This window comes from Hydra vulgaris, chromosome 06, assembly GCF_038396675.1.
Source record: "Hydra vulgaris chromosome 06, alternate assembly HydraT2T_AEP".
In the NCBI taxonomy this organism is placed as follows: domain Eukaryota; kingdom Metazoa; phylum Cnidaria; class Hydrozoa; order Anthoathecata; family Hydridae; genus Hydra; species Hydra vulgaris.
In genome coordinates this window covers 24702501-24717462 of record NC_088925.1, presented here as the reverse complement: position 1 = coordinate 24717462, position 14962 = coordinate 24702501, and the positions used below count along the sequence as shown (strand labels likewise).

At 27.6% G+C, this 14962-nt stretch overlaps 1 protein-coding gene across 1 annotated transcript in view; it reads right to left on the bottom strand.

The window, feature by feature from the left end:
- Positions 1-14962, bottom strand: part of LOC105847844 (voltage-dependent P/Q-type calcium channel subunit alpha-1A) — a 240515-nt gene that overhangs the window by 203907 nt on the left and 21646 nt on the right. Inside the window, exon 3 of the mRNA XM_065799676.1 lies at positions 2892-2989. Coding sequence (XP_065655748.1) covers positions 2892-2989 — 98 coding nt within the window. The remainder of the gene's footprint in view (positions 1-2891; positions 2990-14962) is intronic.

Sequence of the window (14962 nt, the reverse complement as noted above, 5' to 3'; positions counted from 1 at the left end):
CTGGCCTTATTAGGATTTATGGTTCCTGTCCAGCTGAAAGTCTAATAAAAAATATTAAGGATCAATTGAATTCATTTGGTTTCTGTATGGAAAGAAATGTAGTAGGTTCTACTCCAGATGGTACAGCAATCAACAAGAAGCTCATGCAATTCTATTACTTGTGTCAATAAATTATATAATTAGTGTAATATATTAAAATAATATAACTTATTTATAACCCTTTCTTACTCAAATTTCTAAATGTTTACACACAAGCAATAAAAATGATCACACACAAGCTGTGTATGCCCAAAGAAAGAAAAAAACACAAAAAACTTGATGATTTAAATACATTAATTTAAAGATTGGAGATTTAAGTGCATTATTCTATGTTATGTGTGTGTACAAAGTAGACAAACAACATAAAAAAATGGACTGTAATTTTCAACAAATAAAATTAATAGACATTGTTTATCAGTTTGCTTTAATCATGCAATTTGTCTTGGTGTATGCGACACATTATACAAGAAAAATAAAGATACAAATGCACAGATTCTCAAGGAAACGGACAGTTGACTACCCTAAAATTTTAATGAATGCATGAAAAGTCATGAAATTCATTAAAATGTCATCAGTTTGTAATCAAACTTTTCAATGACTGCACCTTCGCAGTCAAAAAGAGAGTGACTAAACAAGTTTACAAAAATCCAATTAATTTGTTCTTTTTAAGTGAAAAAAGTCTTTAACTTTTTAATAACTTTTAAATAAATAGTTCAAAGGTATATATATGCATTCAGTGGTATATATATGCGACCCTGCCTGCATATATATACTACTGAATGCATATATATACAGTCGCGTCCAAAAGTTTGCGGACAGGAAAAAAAAAGGAATTTTACTTATTTATCTGGTTTTCAAGTTTAGAATTATGTTTTGAACAAATTATCTAACTAACTTTTTTAAATTGGTATACAAATCAACGATTTTTGATAAGTTCAAAAACTTATGGACAAAGCATTTTTTTTTATAAATAGTACAAATTTTTCAACAATATTTGATAACAAATTTATATAAAAGCAAAATCACATTAGTATTTTATAGGATATTCTTTACAATCAAGAATGACTTAGCATCTATGAGGCATGGAGTCAACTAAATGAATGCAAATGTCAAGGGAAATTAAGACCCACACTTCCTTGATTTTATTAAATAAATCAGCATAATTTGTAGGCTTGATTCCTTTCATTTGGTGATCAACATGTTCCCATAGTTGTTCAATGGAATTTAAGTCAGGTGATTGGGATGGCCAATTCAAAACATTAACTTTACTCTTTTTGAAAAACTCCAAAATTGATTTGGTTGTATGTTTGGGACCGTTATCCTGTTGGAATATCCATCCTCGAGGCACTTTATCCTTTGCATAAGGTAACATAATAGCCTTACATATATCTTTGTACTTTTCTTGATTCATAGTCTCAGTAATTCTATGGAGAGGACTAACTCCACTTTTGCTAAAACATCCCCAAACCATTACATTACCTCCACCATGTTTTACGGTAGACAGTTGATATTTAGGATCATATGTTGTACCTACTGGATGTCGAACATACCTGATTTCATCTGATCCGAACAGCATAAACTTACTTTCGTCACTAAAAAGAATTTTTGACCATTATTGACTATCCACTTTAGATGCTCTGATGCAAATTCTTTTCGGGCATTACGGTTTTTCAAGGAAACTAATGATTTTTAGCTGGGTGTCTTCCAAATAAATTACCGTGAAGTAAACAATATTTTATAGTAGAAATACTACAATTCATTCAATAGAAACATCTCTTTTGTATGTTTATATCGACAGCTGTCAAACGGGGATTTTCTTTGCTTAGTATTACAAGCTTTTTATCCTGATGCCGCGTTGTTTTGCATAACCTTCCTGATTGATTTGTATACTTTGTAGATCTAGTAAGCTTATATCTCTTCATAATTTATCCAATATTTATATTGGATAAATTATGAAGATATTAATATTTTATATTCAGCGCGTTTTTACAATGTTTATCAATATATTTCATTCAGCGCATTTTTACAATGTTTTTTGATACAGCTGCAAATATTTAACTGAGTTTTTTTTATGTTATGCGTTTAAGGAGCACCTATTTAAAAACAACTTACTCAACAAACATGTATAATTTATTTTTTATTGAACACTCATATATTTATTACCTATTAAACATATACAGTTTAATTGAACATATCAGATCTTTTAACTTTTGAACATGTGGTTTAGATATTGATGGTATATAAAAAATATATATAGAAAAACTAAAATGGCTTTAAAAGAACAAATGTCCTTAAAAAACCTTAACTATACGTTTCTATTTTTAAAAAGTTAAAGTTGTAGCTTGCAAATTGAGGAAAAAAGTACTTAATTGAACTTTGCAATTAATTGATACTACTATATAATTATTTTAACTTAAAAATATTATAAATTTTTTTTATACAAGTTAACGAAAAAACTACTAATGTGAAGAGAGATATCCAGAAAATAGTTCTGAAAAAATTATACACTTGTTGTGTATTTTTTTCAGAACTACAAAAAACTTATACAATTATAAAAGTGCTTATTTTTGTTATTCTGAAAATCAAGGAAATTGAAATGCTGAAAATCAAAAAAGCTATTGTCTTTAAGGATGTTTTAGTTTTTAAATGATTAAATGAATTCCTAAATTAAAGATCTAACTAATTAACGGTACCTCAACATTGATACACTTATGATGGTTATTGGAGAAAAATGTACTTTGGCAAATATTTTGGAGCCTTTAAGTAATTAACTTTAAATAATATTTCATGAAATTTCAGAAAACTCTGCTTCAAACTTAATTCTTTTTTTGAACATAATTGATTTTACTTACTTGGTACTCCAGAAACAAGTTTAAGAGGTCTTAGAACTTTAGCAGCTTTTATAAACTTCAAATTTCCTCCATCTTTAAGCCCAACATAAGGAAGAATACTATAATTAAAAATATTTAATTAATTGAAAATTTATCAAAATATATCATGTTTTATTAATAAAATAGCTAAAATGAGGTCTTTAGTATGACATCATCAGTTTGACTTTGAGTGAATATATACACAAACACAAAGACAATGGTTTTAAAATAGTAATACCAACAAATCTACTTGCAGTCAACTTCTCAGATGTATCTTTCAATCTAAAAACAATCTGTTCCAACTTTTTAAAAAACCAAATGCAAAGCTACATTACATCCACACTAATTCCAACCACCCTCCGCAAATCCTTAAACAAATTCCAACCTCCATTAGCGACTATCTATACAAATACGAAGAAGAGCTAAGAAAAAACGGTTTCACTGATTTTAATTTAAGATTAAACCTTAAAAAAAAGGACAAATCCAAAAGTAAAAAAATTTATAATATGGTTCAACCCCCATTAGAGTAAAAGCGTTTCTGCAGTTGTTGGACATATCTTCCTAAATTTAATCAACAAACATTTTTAATGTTTGTTAAAAGTTATTTAATTGAAACACAATTAAATTGAGTTATAGCTGCACCAAAAATATTGACAAAATAATAAAAACCCATAACGAAAAAATTATCTCTAAAAATTCAGATGAACAGCCACCATGCAATTGCAAAAAGAAATAAAACTGCCTAATGAAAGTAATGTAGAATCTCAAATATTATTTATAATTGTATAGTGTTGACCCGTAGCATTCCAGAAAAAGTATATATAAGCATATCAGAAGGCAAATGGAAGAAATGATGGGCTAACCACAAGCACTACTTCAAAAAAAAAAAAAAAACTGAAAAATTCAGCCATACTTTCCAAATACATATGGCAAATAAGAGAAAAACTTAAAGTAACATCCAACAATAAATAGTCAATAATTTAAAATGTTCCCGCTTACAATAAGGTCACAAAAAAAAGCTTACTTTGCCTCCACGAAAAATTTAATATATATATATATATATATATATATATATATATATATATATATATATATATATATATATATATATATATATATATATATATATATATAGATGTATTTATATATATGTATATTTACATATATATATATATATATATATATAGATGTATTTATATATATGTATATTTACATATATATATATATAGATATATATATATATATATATATATATATATATATATATATATATATATATATATATATACATATATATATATATGTATATATATATATGTATACATATATATATATATATATATATATATATATATATATATATATATATATATATATATATATATATATATATATACAGTATGCAAAAAAATAAATAACCGTACACTTAAAAAAAACATAATTCTAAAAAATGCATTAAAAAAATGAGTTGTCTGTTAAAATATTTTTAAAAAAATTTTAAATATCTTTTCAAGTATTGTTTTAATAATTTATTTATGTATTAATGAATTAAATGCTTTTCAAACCTATTAAATTTTATGCAACTGATCTAATGATGCATAAAGTTGACAGTAATAAAAATAATTCTACAGTTCGAAAATCATGTCAAATTTATCAAATTTAATGTAAAATAGTATCAAGTGGGGCCTCCTTGATGGCCTCAGCTATACAATTTAGCATTGAGTTGACCAAATTTTGGGTCTATTCTGTTGGTATATAATCCCATGCGCTCATTATAGCTTTTTTCAAATTGTCTTTGCATTTAAATGCTCAATCCTCAATTTTTCTGTCCAGAATATACCAAAAATTTTCTATTGGATTCAAGTCTGGACTTTGAAATGGCCATTCCAAAACACTAATCTTATTTTTGTCAAAGTATACCTTTATTTTCTTAGTAGTATATTTTGGATCGTTATTCTGCTGGAGTATAAAATCGTTTCCCATTCTCAATTTTTTAGTAGATTGTTGCAAGTTGGCTTTGAGAATTTCATAATACATTGAAGCACGCATTGTTTTATCAATAAATGTCAATTTTTCCACACCATTTCAACTCATACCACAAACCATCGCATTTCCTCCTCCATGTTTTACACTACCTCGCAAATAACTCAATTTATAAGATTCTCCTTTTTTTTTGCTTTCTGGACTCCACCCAATGAGACGAGGTTGTATTTTGACTCATCTGATCACAAAATTCTTTTCCAATATGATATCCGCATTTTTCAGACTTCTTTTCAAATTCCAATCAACAATTCATTTGTTTATAAGTTAAAAAAGGTTTTTTTCGAACTACTCTACCTCTATATCCTTGTTCTCTAATATGATTTATGATTGTTTGAAGAGTCACTGTAATGTTGTAATCTTCTTGAAATTTAAAGTTAGTTTAACCAATTCTGCCAAAACAAATCTATTTTTCCTCACATTAATGATGATATTGTGATAATTGCACTGGTACTCTTGCATTTTTGTCCTCTGTCAGCCACACTAGTAACTCTTAGTTCTTCTTAGACCTGACGGTAGGATTTTCCTTGATTTTTCATATCAACTAGGCGGCTTTGTTGATGGAAAGACAAATGTTGCTTTCTTAATGCGATTTTGTTGAAACACTATATTTTATTTTATTTCCAGGACAGAAATGTACTTAAATAACTACTATTATATTCAATTCGCTCGACTTACGCTAAAATAACGACCTATTTTGTTAGCATACAACAATTTTTTTTGGAGTCAATTTTATGCATAATTAGATCATTAAAGTAAAATACAATAAGTTTGAAAGGCAATTAATTCACTAATACACAAATAAATTTTTAAAACAATACTTGATAAGATATTTTAAAAAAAAATTTTAATATTTTAATAGAAAACTTGTTTTTTTTTATGTAATCTTTAAAATTATGATTTTTTTGTACAAATTTTTTTTTGTCTACTGTATATTAGGGTTATGACTTTTTGACTTTTTAAAAACAATTTCCTGTGTCATAAATCAATGAACTTTTGTTAAAAAACATTGAAAACATGTTCAATTCCGCTAGGTTGTAAAAAAAGCTCACCCCGCAATTAAAATTACGAATCATCATTTATTTAATCTTGTTACTGCTACTACTAATACGTGTGGCTTTGCTAAAAATCATTTAAAACTTGTATAGATTAGACGTGTTTAGAACTTTAGAACATTTTGGAAAATTCCAGAATACTTTAGACAACTTTAGAACATTCTGCAACAATTTAGAACATTCAGAAGAACAAGGATGTTTGGACCAATAATCTGGTAAAATTTGAAGACTCTCATAAAAGAAGAATGGTCCCTTTAGAAGAATATTCACTCAAAGAATAGTGCAGAATGCCTCTCCAAAAGCAAATTATGGGACGCTACCATTTCTTTGGACCAAAAATCAAAGAAAGAAAGGAGCGAATAGTGGAGATTTCCAAAGAAGAGCAAAGCATGATAAAATACTGAAATGTTATGATAAATGTGTCAAGTGGGGAAGCTACGAACCCCTTGATAAAATTTTTGATATTACGAAAGTGGATGGAACATGGTTATCTTCCAAAGACAAACAATTGTACCATCTCCAAGTGAAAAACAAAGGAACAGTGGGATACTCTACAGGCCAGTAAAGAAACGATCCATCCCTCTAAAAGACAAAAACTTTCTAATAGGTCATCCAACTCATCATTTTACTATCCCGGTTTTAGTGATTCTGACTGAGGCTGACAACAGTGAATATGAAAACGATGAAGAAGAAGGAGATGAGACTACTCCTACACCAAGCAGAAAACATCATAAAATCAAAATTGCAGTCGACTTGATGATCTACACAAGAGTATCAACAAACAAAGCTGTAAACATATGCAAGCAATTGGCTCGTGAAAGCATTGACATCCTAACTCCATGTCAATCAGCTATTTACAAGTCAACAATCAAAAAGGCAATCAAGCTGAAAAAAGAAATGATTGAAAAGTTGCATATGGAAAGTTGGTCCTTACACTTTAATGGCAAGCACATCAATGGAATCGATTATCAAGTGGTCGTCTTTAAAAATGAAAGAGGAGAAATCAAATTGGTATGTCCTGGGCTTGGTAGATGGCAGGGGAAAAAACTATTGCTCAAGGAATTTCTAAAGTCCTCGATGAATTTCACCTATGGAATTCAGTACAGATGATTGTTGCAGATACCACCAGTGTTAACACTGGAAAAAAGAATGGTGTTGTTGTAATATTGCAGCAAATGTTCACAGAGAAATGCATCAACAAACCTCAGTTTATGATTTGTCAACACCATGTATTAGATAGAATCCTCCGTTTGGTGATGGATGAAGATCTTGGAAGTAAAATACAATCGCCAAACATCGAATATCCATTTATATCTCAACTGTTGAAGGATTACAAACAACTGAAAACACAGTTTGATATTGGAATAGAAGTAATTCTCGAAACGTCAGGCTGGAGAGTTAATATATGAAATTTTTATTTCATCTTACTTGAGTGTTCCAATTTTTTGATGAAAAGGGACATTTTCCATTGATCAGGTTTCAGAAATTACCCAACATCAGCAAAGCAAGGTGGAATTCTAGAGCTATACTAGCGATCCTGACCTTCATTTTAATTTCTTCAACAAGGACAGTTCTGCAGAGAGTATCTCAATTTATATCATATAGCTGGGTCATGGAGGGTGACCTTTTTCAAAAATTAAATAAAACCAATGACTTTTTAGTTATTCAAACCAAATTTCATTTGTTTTTTATATTGGAAACTGGAGTTACCAAAAATTCACATCCCTACTGTATATATATATATATATATTAAACCTTCCCAGGAAGCGCGTGCGGTTGCATGTCTTGTTTGCCACGTTTAAAGTAATTTTTTTAGACTAACTGACCACAGCAGTTCACATCTTTTTACTTATAAACCATTTCAATAATTCTCGGCAAAAAGCTAAACTTGTTTAATTAGAAAATAAAAACAATACTTAAAAAAGGAAATAGAGTTGTAACGAAATATCAAGTTTAATTAAATAAACTAGAAAATTTAATATTTAAAAAAAGAAAATTAAAAAAAAAAATTTTATAAAATTTTTATACAACTTTTGTATTCTTTTTTTTAGAGTCATTGTTGAAAAAAAAATTTTTATAACGATGTAACAACATATGAAAGTTTTGAAATTCAATTTCTTCACGATTTTTATCAGTACATATAATTAAGAAACTAATTTGCTATGTAAACTGGAACTATAAGAAATTTTGTTAATTTTTTTTTTTTTTAATGTTTATTCATTTATTACATTTGTTCGTTTAATCGTTTTAACGTTTTTCGCTTTGAAAAAAGTTTTCGTTAAGAAAGCTCAGTAAATTAACAATGCACTAGCCCACAAAATTTTGCAGCATAGTTTCTTTTTGTTTCATCTTTTTTTTACACCAAAATCCTGTTAAAATAAAAAATAAAAATTTACAAATAAATAGCAATTAGTTTTATCGCTTTTCTGTGCATTAATAAAAGCAGTTTAGCAAATAAACTCGAAAAATAAAATTTTAAATTGTCCAAGTCGCAAAAAAATTGTATATCAAAATATATTTTTATTTTCGTTATATTCTTATCTATTTTTTTCCTTGAGTCATATGTTTCCGATATAACCACGTTTACTTAATATTTGCTTTAGGTTATTTCCGTTAAATTTATGATAGATCGACATTAATTGTTGTTATGTTTGCGTTGTAAAATCAAAGAGACTCCATTAAGATACATAAAGTTCACGATACATAAGAGTATCTTTGATACTAACAATTTGTTACTGTGTTTGTAGTTAGAACGGAGATTTTTAAGTCCCTAACACAAGAGAATCAATTTTGGTAATGGAAAATAATAAAAGATCTAAAAATAAGAAAACAAAAACAGTAAATATTTAGGTATATTATTTTTTTGACAATAATTTTCTTTTTTGCTTTTTAAATTTTTTTTAGCTTATTTTATTAATGTTTTCTATTTCATATAGTCTTCAGTTCTTTCCTTCAAGTATTGCTCATTTCTGATTCTCTAATTTCTTATAGCTTTATTTTGCCGCAAAATCTTAAAACGCTTATTATATAAAAACGAGGTAAAGTTGTCTACAAAAATTACTTCAAACGTACAAGGTGTGCAACTGCACACGGTTCCTGGGAAGGCTTGATATATATATAGGAATACATATATATTATAGGAATACATATATTTATACATATATATATATCGCAATAAACATATATTTTTTTATCTATATTAAACATGTATATATTATACATATATATATATATATATATATATATATATAAATATATAATATATATATATATATATATACATATTATACATATATATATTATACATATATATATTATACATATATATATATATATATATATATATATATATATATATATATATATATATTATACATATATATAATTATATATATTATACATAATTATATATATGTATAATATATATATATATATATATATATATATATATATATATATGTATAATATATATATAAATATATATATTATACATATATAAATATATATATATATAATGATGAATATATATATATTCATATGTATATATTATGTATATATATGTATATATATATATATATATATATATATATATATATATATCCTTATCTCGTAGTTGAAAGAAGTTGAAAGAGACTTATGGTAAAAAAAGTCTCTTTTAACAACAATTTTGCAACTTCGACAATTGAGCTACATTTTATTTTCGTCGAAGAGTTTAAACATTAATGCAAATTAATGCAGAAGTACATTAAATTTTATCGTTTTTAAAAAACTGATAAAATAATAATTGCTAAAAACCAATAAAAATAATAATAGCTAGAAAGTTTTATTTGATTAGTGTTTTTGTTTTTGTTTTATTAAAAAAAAATTTTAAAACATGAGCGGAGTGTTGCTACATTGGCTATCTTTTAGACTGCTGCTAAAAGGGAGTGTTGCTACATCAACTATCTTATAGCCTGACTCGCAATGGAGTGCTGCTATATTGACTATCTTATAGCCTGACTCACAACGGCCGGAGTGTCGCTACATTAACTGAGGGTTTGGTTAGGGCAGACAGTCTACAATTTGAGCAAAAAAAAAACTTATTTAAGTTTTTAAACCTTTTATGGTCTGGTTTATTAGCGCTCTCTTTAAAACTGCAGTTTAAGAAAGAAACTTTTCGACTACCATGCAAGACTACATATATATATATTTACATACGGTTGGTGCTGTCGAAAACGGTATAGATTAGGCATTGATATATATATATATATATATATATATATATATATATATATATATATATATATATATATATATATATATATATATATATACACATATATATGCATATATATATATATATATACATATATATGCATATATATATATATATATATATATATATATATATATATATATATATATATATATATATATATATATATATATATATATATATATATATATATATATATATATATATATATATATATACAGTGGTCGGCCATCACATTAGGACCAGCTGTAACTTTTTGTAAATATCATGTAAAAATAAATTTTTTGGCAAAAAGAAAAATAATGGTGTAATTTAAAGCTTGTTCCTTTATTTATAAAGTTATACTTGATGAAAAATAAACAAATAAAATTAAACATTTTGAATATTTATTGGTTATTACAATAAATTATATAAAATATATATTAAGTAATAATATTTTGTAAAACCGCCTTTATTTGCAATAACTGCTTTGATTCGTCGTGGCATGCTTGCAATTGAACTTTTTATAGTTTCTGTCAACTCTGGGTTATTGTGCCAGATCCTGATAATATATTCCATAAGATCTTGCTTGTTAGTAAGAATTTTTTTTCCAACATCTCGCTTTACTATTATGCAAATGTTTTCTATGGGGTTAAGATCAGGTGATTTGCTCTCCATGGCAATACATCTACTTTTTTCTGTTTTAAAAAAGCCATAACACTTTTTGCTGTGTGGCAAGTTGCACCATCTTGCATAAATATAAGATTTTTGACATTTTTGGACTTCTTTTGAATTTTTTTGACATTTTTAGACCAATCTCCCATTTGAGGAAGTAACTGGTTCTCCAGAACTTCTTTATACTGGTCTTATACTGCCTTATTGTGCCAACTACTTTGTAGAGATGCCCTACTCCTTGCCCACAAATGACAGATCAGATCATTACTGAAGCTGGATGCTTGACTGTTTCCACAGTGCAGTCAGGATGAAACTTTTCGTTTGTTCTACGACGAACAAAAGCTGTTTTGTCCATCATTACTTGAAAAGTTGATTCATCAGAGAAGCAAATCTAAAATAATGCTTATTTTAAATTATAATATTTATGAATATATTTAAAATATTTTACAAATATGAATGCGAATAAAAATAGTAATAGTTCATGATGTGCTGGACAAAGCCAGTGAGTGTGTTATCACATACACTATGATAGCAGTTATGCTTGATTGCTGCTCAACCAGCAATCAAAATTCCATGCATTTGCAATTCTATTAAAAAAGAAATGTTCATTTGAAGGGTGTTTAGCAAATTCTTTATGGTATTTAAAACAATTAGCCCGCAAACAGTTATTAACAAGTGGAAAACATTTACTACTGTTTATCTTTTCAATACCATGCATAAGTTTGTATAGTTCAATTAAATCTCCCCTTTTTCTTCTTTCAGTTAGCGTTGTCAAGCCTAAAGCAATGAGTCGATCTTCATATCTGAGACAGCTAATTGATGAAACGAGTTTAGTTACTCTACGTTGTATTTTTTCAACTGCATTACAGTCTCCTTTCATATAAGGAGACCATACTGGAACAGCAAATTCAAGAAGTGGGCAAGTGAACGTTAAATAAAGAGATCTCATAAGTTGACAGTTGAATCTTGCAAACGATTTTTTTATCCATTTCAGCATTTGATTTGCTTTACTAATTGACATGGTTACTTGAGTTTTCCATTTTAGATTTGTTGAAAAAATAACTCCAAGATCTTGTTCAGACTCAGAATCTTGAAGTTGTATACCATTAATGAAAAATGGATGGTTCTTATTGTTAGAGCCATAATGCATTACAACACACTTTTTTATGTTGAATTTAAGCAACCAGTCTTGAGTCCATTCAAATAATTTATTTAAGTCATCCTGTATTTCTTTAACACACAAATCTGAATTTCTTTAACACACAAATCTGAAAAAACTTTGGTATCATCTGCGTATAACTTTGAAACCTTTTTGATTGTATCTTGCAAATCATTAATGTAGATAACAAAAAGAAATGGTCCAATAACCAAACCCTATGGCACTCCACTAAAAACATCAATCCATTTAGAGACAATCTCACTGCTAACCACTCTGTAATCCATTTTAGTACTAATCCATCAACACCATAAGCTTTGAGTTTTAGCAACAATCTGTTATGAGCAACTGTGTCAAATGCCTTTGCAAAATCCAGTAGAAAAACATCAACTGGAGTATGATTTTCAATGTTTAATGTTATAAAATCTATTGTTTCTAATAGATTTGTTGTACATGATTTTTTCTTTTTGAATCCATGTTGTTGTTCTGATAGCAAATTGTTGTTATAAAAATGAGTTTCAATTTTTGTTAGAATAATATCTTCTAGTATTTTGCACACCACTGAAGTTAGGGAGACTGGTCTGTAATTAGCTGCCACTGCTTTGTCACCTTTTTTAAAGAGAGGTGTTATATTTGCAGATCTAAATTGAATTGGAAGTTGGCTTGAAGCTAATGATTCTCTGAAAATTAATGTTAAAGAAAGAGCAAACGCCTCTGCAGAATTCTTCAGTATAGAAGGGTGAAGTTTATCAGGGCCAAAGGTTTTATTTTCATTAAGACTCTGAAGCCTGATCAAAACATCATTATAACTGATATCATTAGAAGTAAGATCAGAAAAATTTTCAGCACAATAATTTACTCTTGACTCAAAATTAGGAAGAGCACCATTGGCTTCAATAACAAATACATCTTGAAAACACTTATTTAAAATACTTACAATTTCAACTTGATCTTGTGAAATACATCCATCATCTTTTTGTAAAGTTTTAATTGAATCTTTTACAACTAATTGATTGTTTATATATTTATATAGCACTTTTGGATTTTGCTTTGCTTTTTTTACTAAGTCTTGTTCATAATTAATTCTAGAATTCTTGACTTCAGATTTTAAAAACCGACATATTTTATATTCTTTACTCAAATTACTATCTTTCCATTTTCGAGCACAATTTCTATATCTCAAATTTTTCTTTTTTCTAATCAGAGATTTAAGTTCTTTATTTATCCAAGGAGATTTCATATTTATAATTTGTGAAACATCAACAGTGGGAATAAATAAATTCCTTGCAATGCTTGAGTAGTAAATCAATTCATTATACATATCCTGAACTGGTTTATTATTGTACAGTTGTACCCAGTTAACATTCGAAATAAATTGAGAAATTTTATCATAATTTGCTTTTTTGTAAACAAATTTATAACAGTTTACAGGAAGAATTTTTACTTTATTTGTAATAAAGTAATTAAAAAATATAACCAAATGACCTCTAGTGGTATTACCAAGAACAAACTGTGTATCCATTGCACATACATTTCCGGATTCAGTTGTAAAAATCAAATCTAATATATTAACTGCCACTTCATTTGAGATTTAAAAAGTTGGAGCATTTATATGTTGATATAAGAAAGTGTCATTTAATGTATTACTAAAAATATGCTCAATCCCTGAATTTTTGTTAATAGAAGTTACACTTCCATCAGACCAATTTATTGAAGGAAAATTAAAATCTCCCATAAATAAAAAATCTTTGAAGCCTTTTTTATCGACAAAATTTCTAGCTTCTTTAAGTACTAAATGAAAAGCAGCCACATCAACAAAATCATTTAGCCTATAGAGGTAACCAGCTAAATATTCATCTTTACCAAAAAACACTACAACCCAGACTTGCTCAATTTTGCTCTGACTAAACTGAATATTGATAAGCTCATATGAATCAATCAAACTTTTTACATAAAGGCATACACCGTGGATTACCTCCTGGACGTGAGTCTTTATAATATATATTACATCTTATTACACAGGGACTATATATATATATATATATATATATATATATATATATATATATATATATATATATATATATATATATATATATATATATATATATATATATATATATATATATAGAGAGAGAGAGAGAGAGAGAGAGAGAGAGAGAGAGAGAGAGAGAGATGACTAAAAGCATTCCTTATGGACAAAAAACAAAGAGTTCTTGTTGACGAAAATGACTCTGAGTGGATAAAAGTTCAGAGTAGTGTGCCACAAGGATCTGTTCTAGGTCCTCTATTGTTTATAATGGACATAAATGAAATGCTTGATGTTGTCAAATGTTCACTCAAGCTCTTTGCTGATGACAACAAACTAATAAATATAATAAAAAATAAATTTGACATTAAACAGCTGCAGACAGATCTTGATGCTGTTGCTAAATGGGCAGATAATTGGAAAATGGAGTTTAATGCAAGCAAATGCAAAGTATTGACAATAAAAAAATTGTCCAAAATAATAATCTATGACCATAAATTTAGCACACAAAATCAAGATAACAGCCGAACATACTTATTGTCTACCAACCAAGAGCGAGATCTTGGAATTTTAATACCTAGCAATCTAAAATGGTCAGCCCAATCAAAACATGCAGCAGTTAAAGCTAATTCAGCACTAGCTTCACTCAAGCGGACGTTTAGATACTGGAACCCTTCAATGTTTAAAACACTTTATACCACATTTGTGAGACCTCACCTTGAGTATGGAAAGCCTGCATGGGCTCCATTCAACAAATTCGATGAAAAAGTTATCAAACGAGTACAAAGAAGAGCCACTAAATTATGCCATTCATTAAGGGGAAAAATATATGAAGATCGACTAGCCCTACTCAATATCCAATCA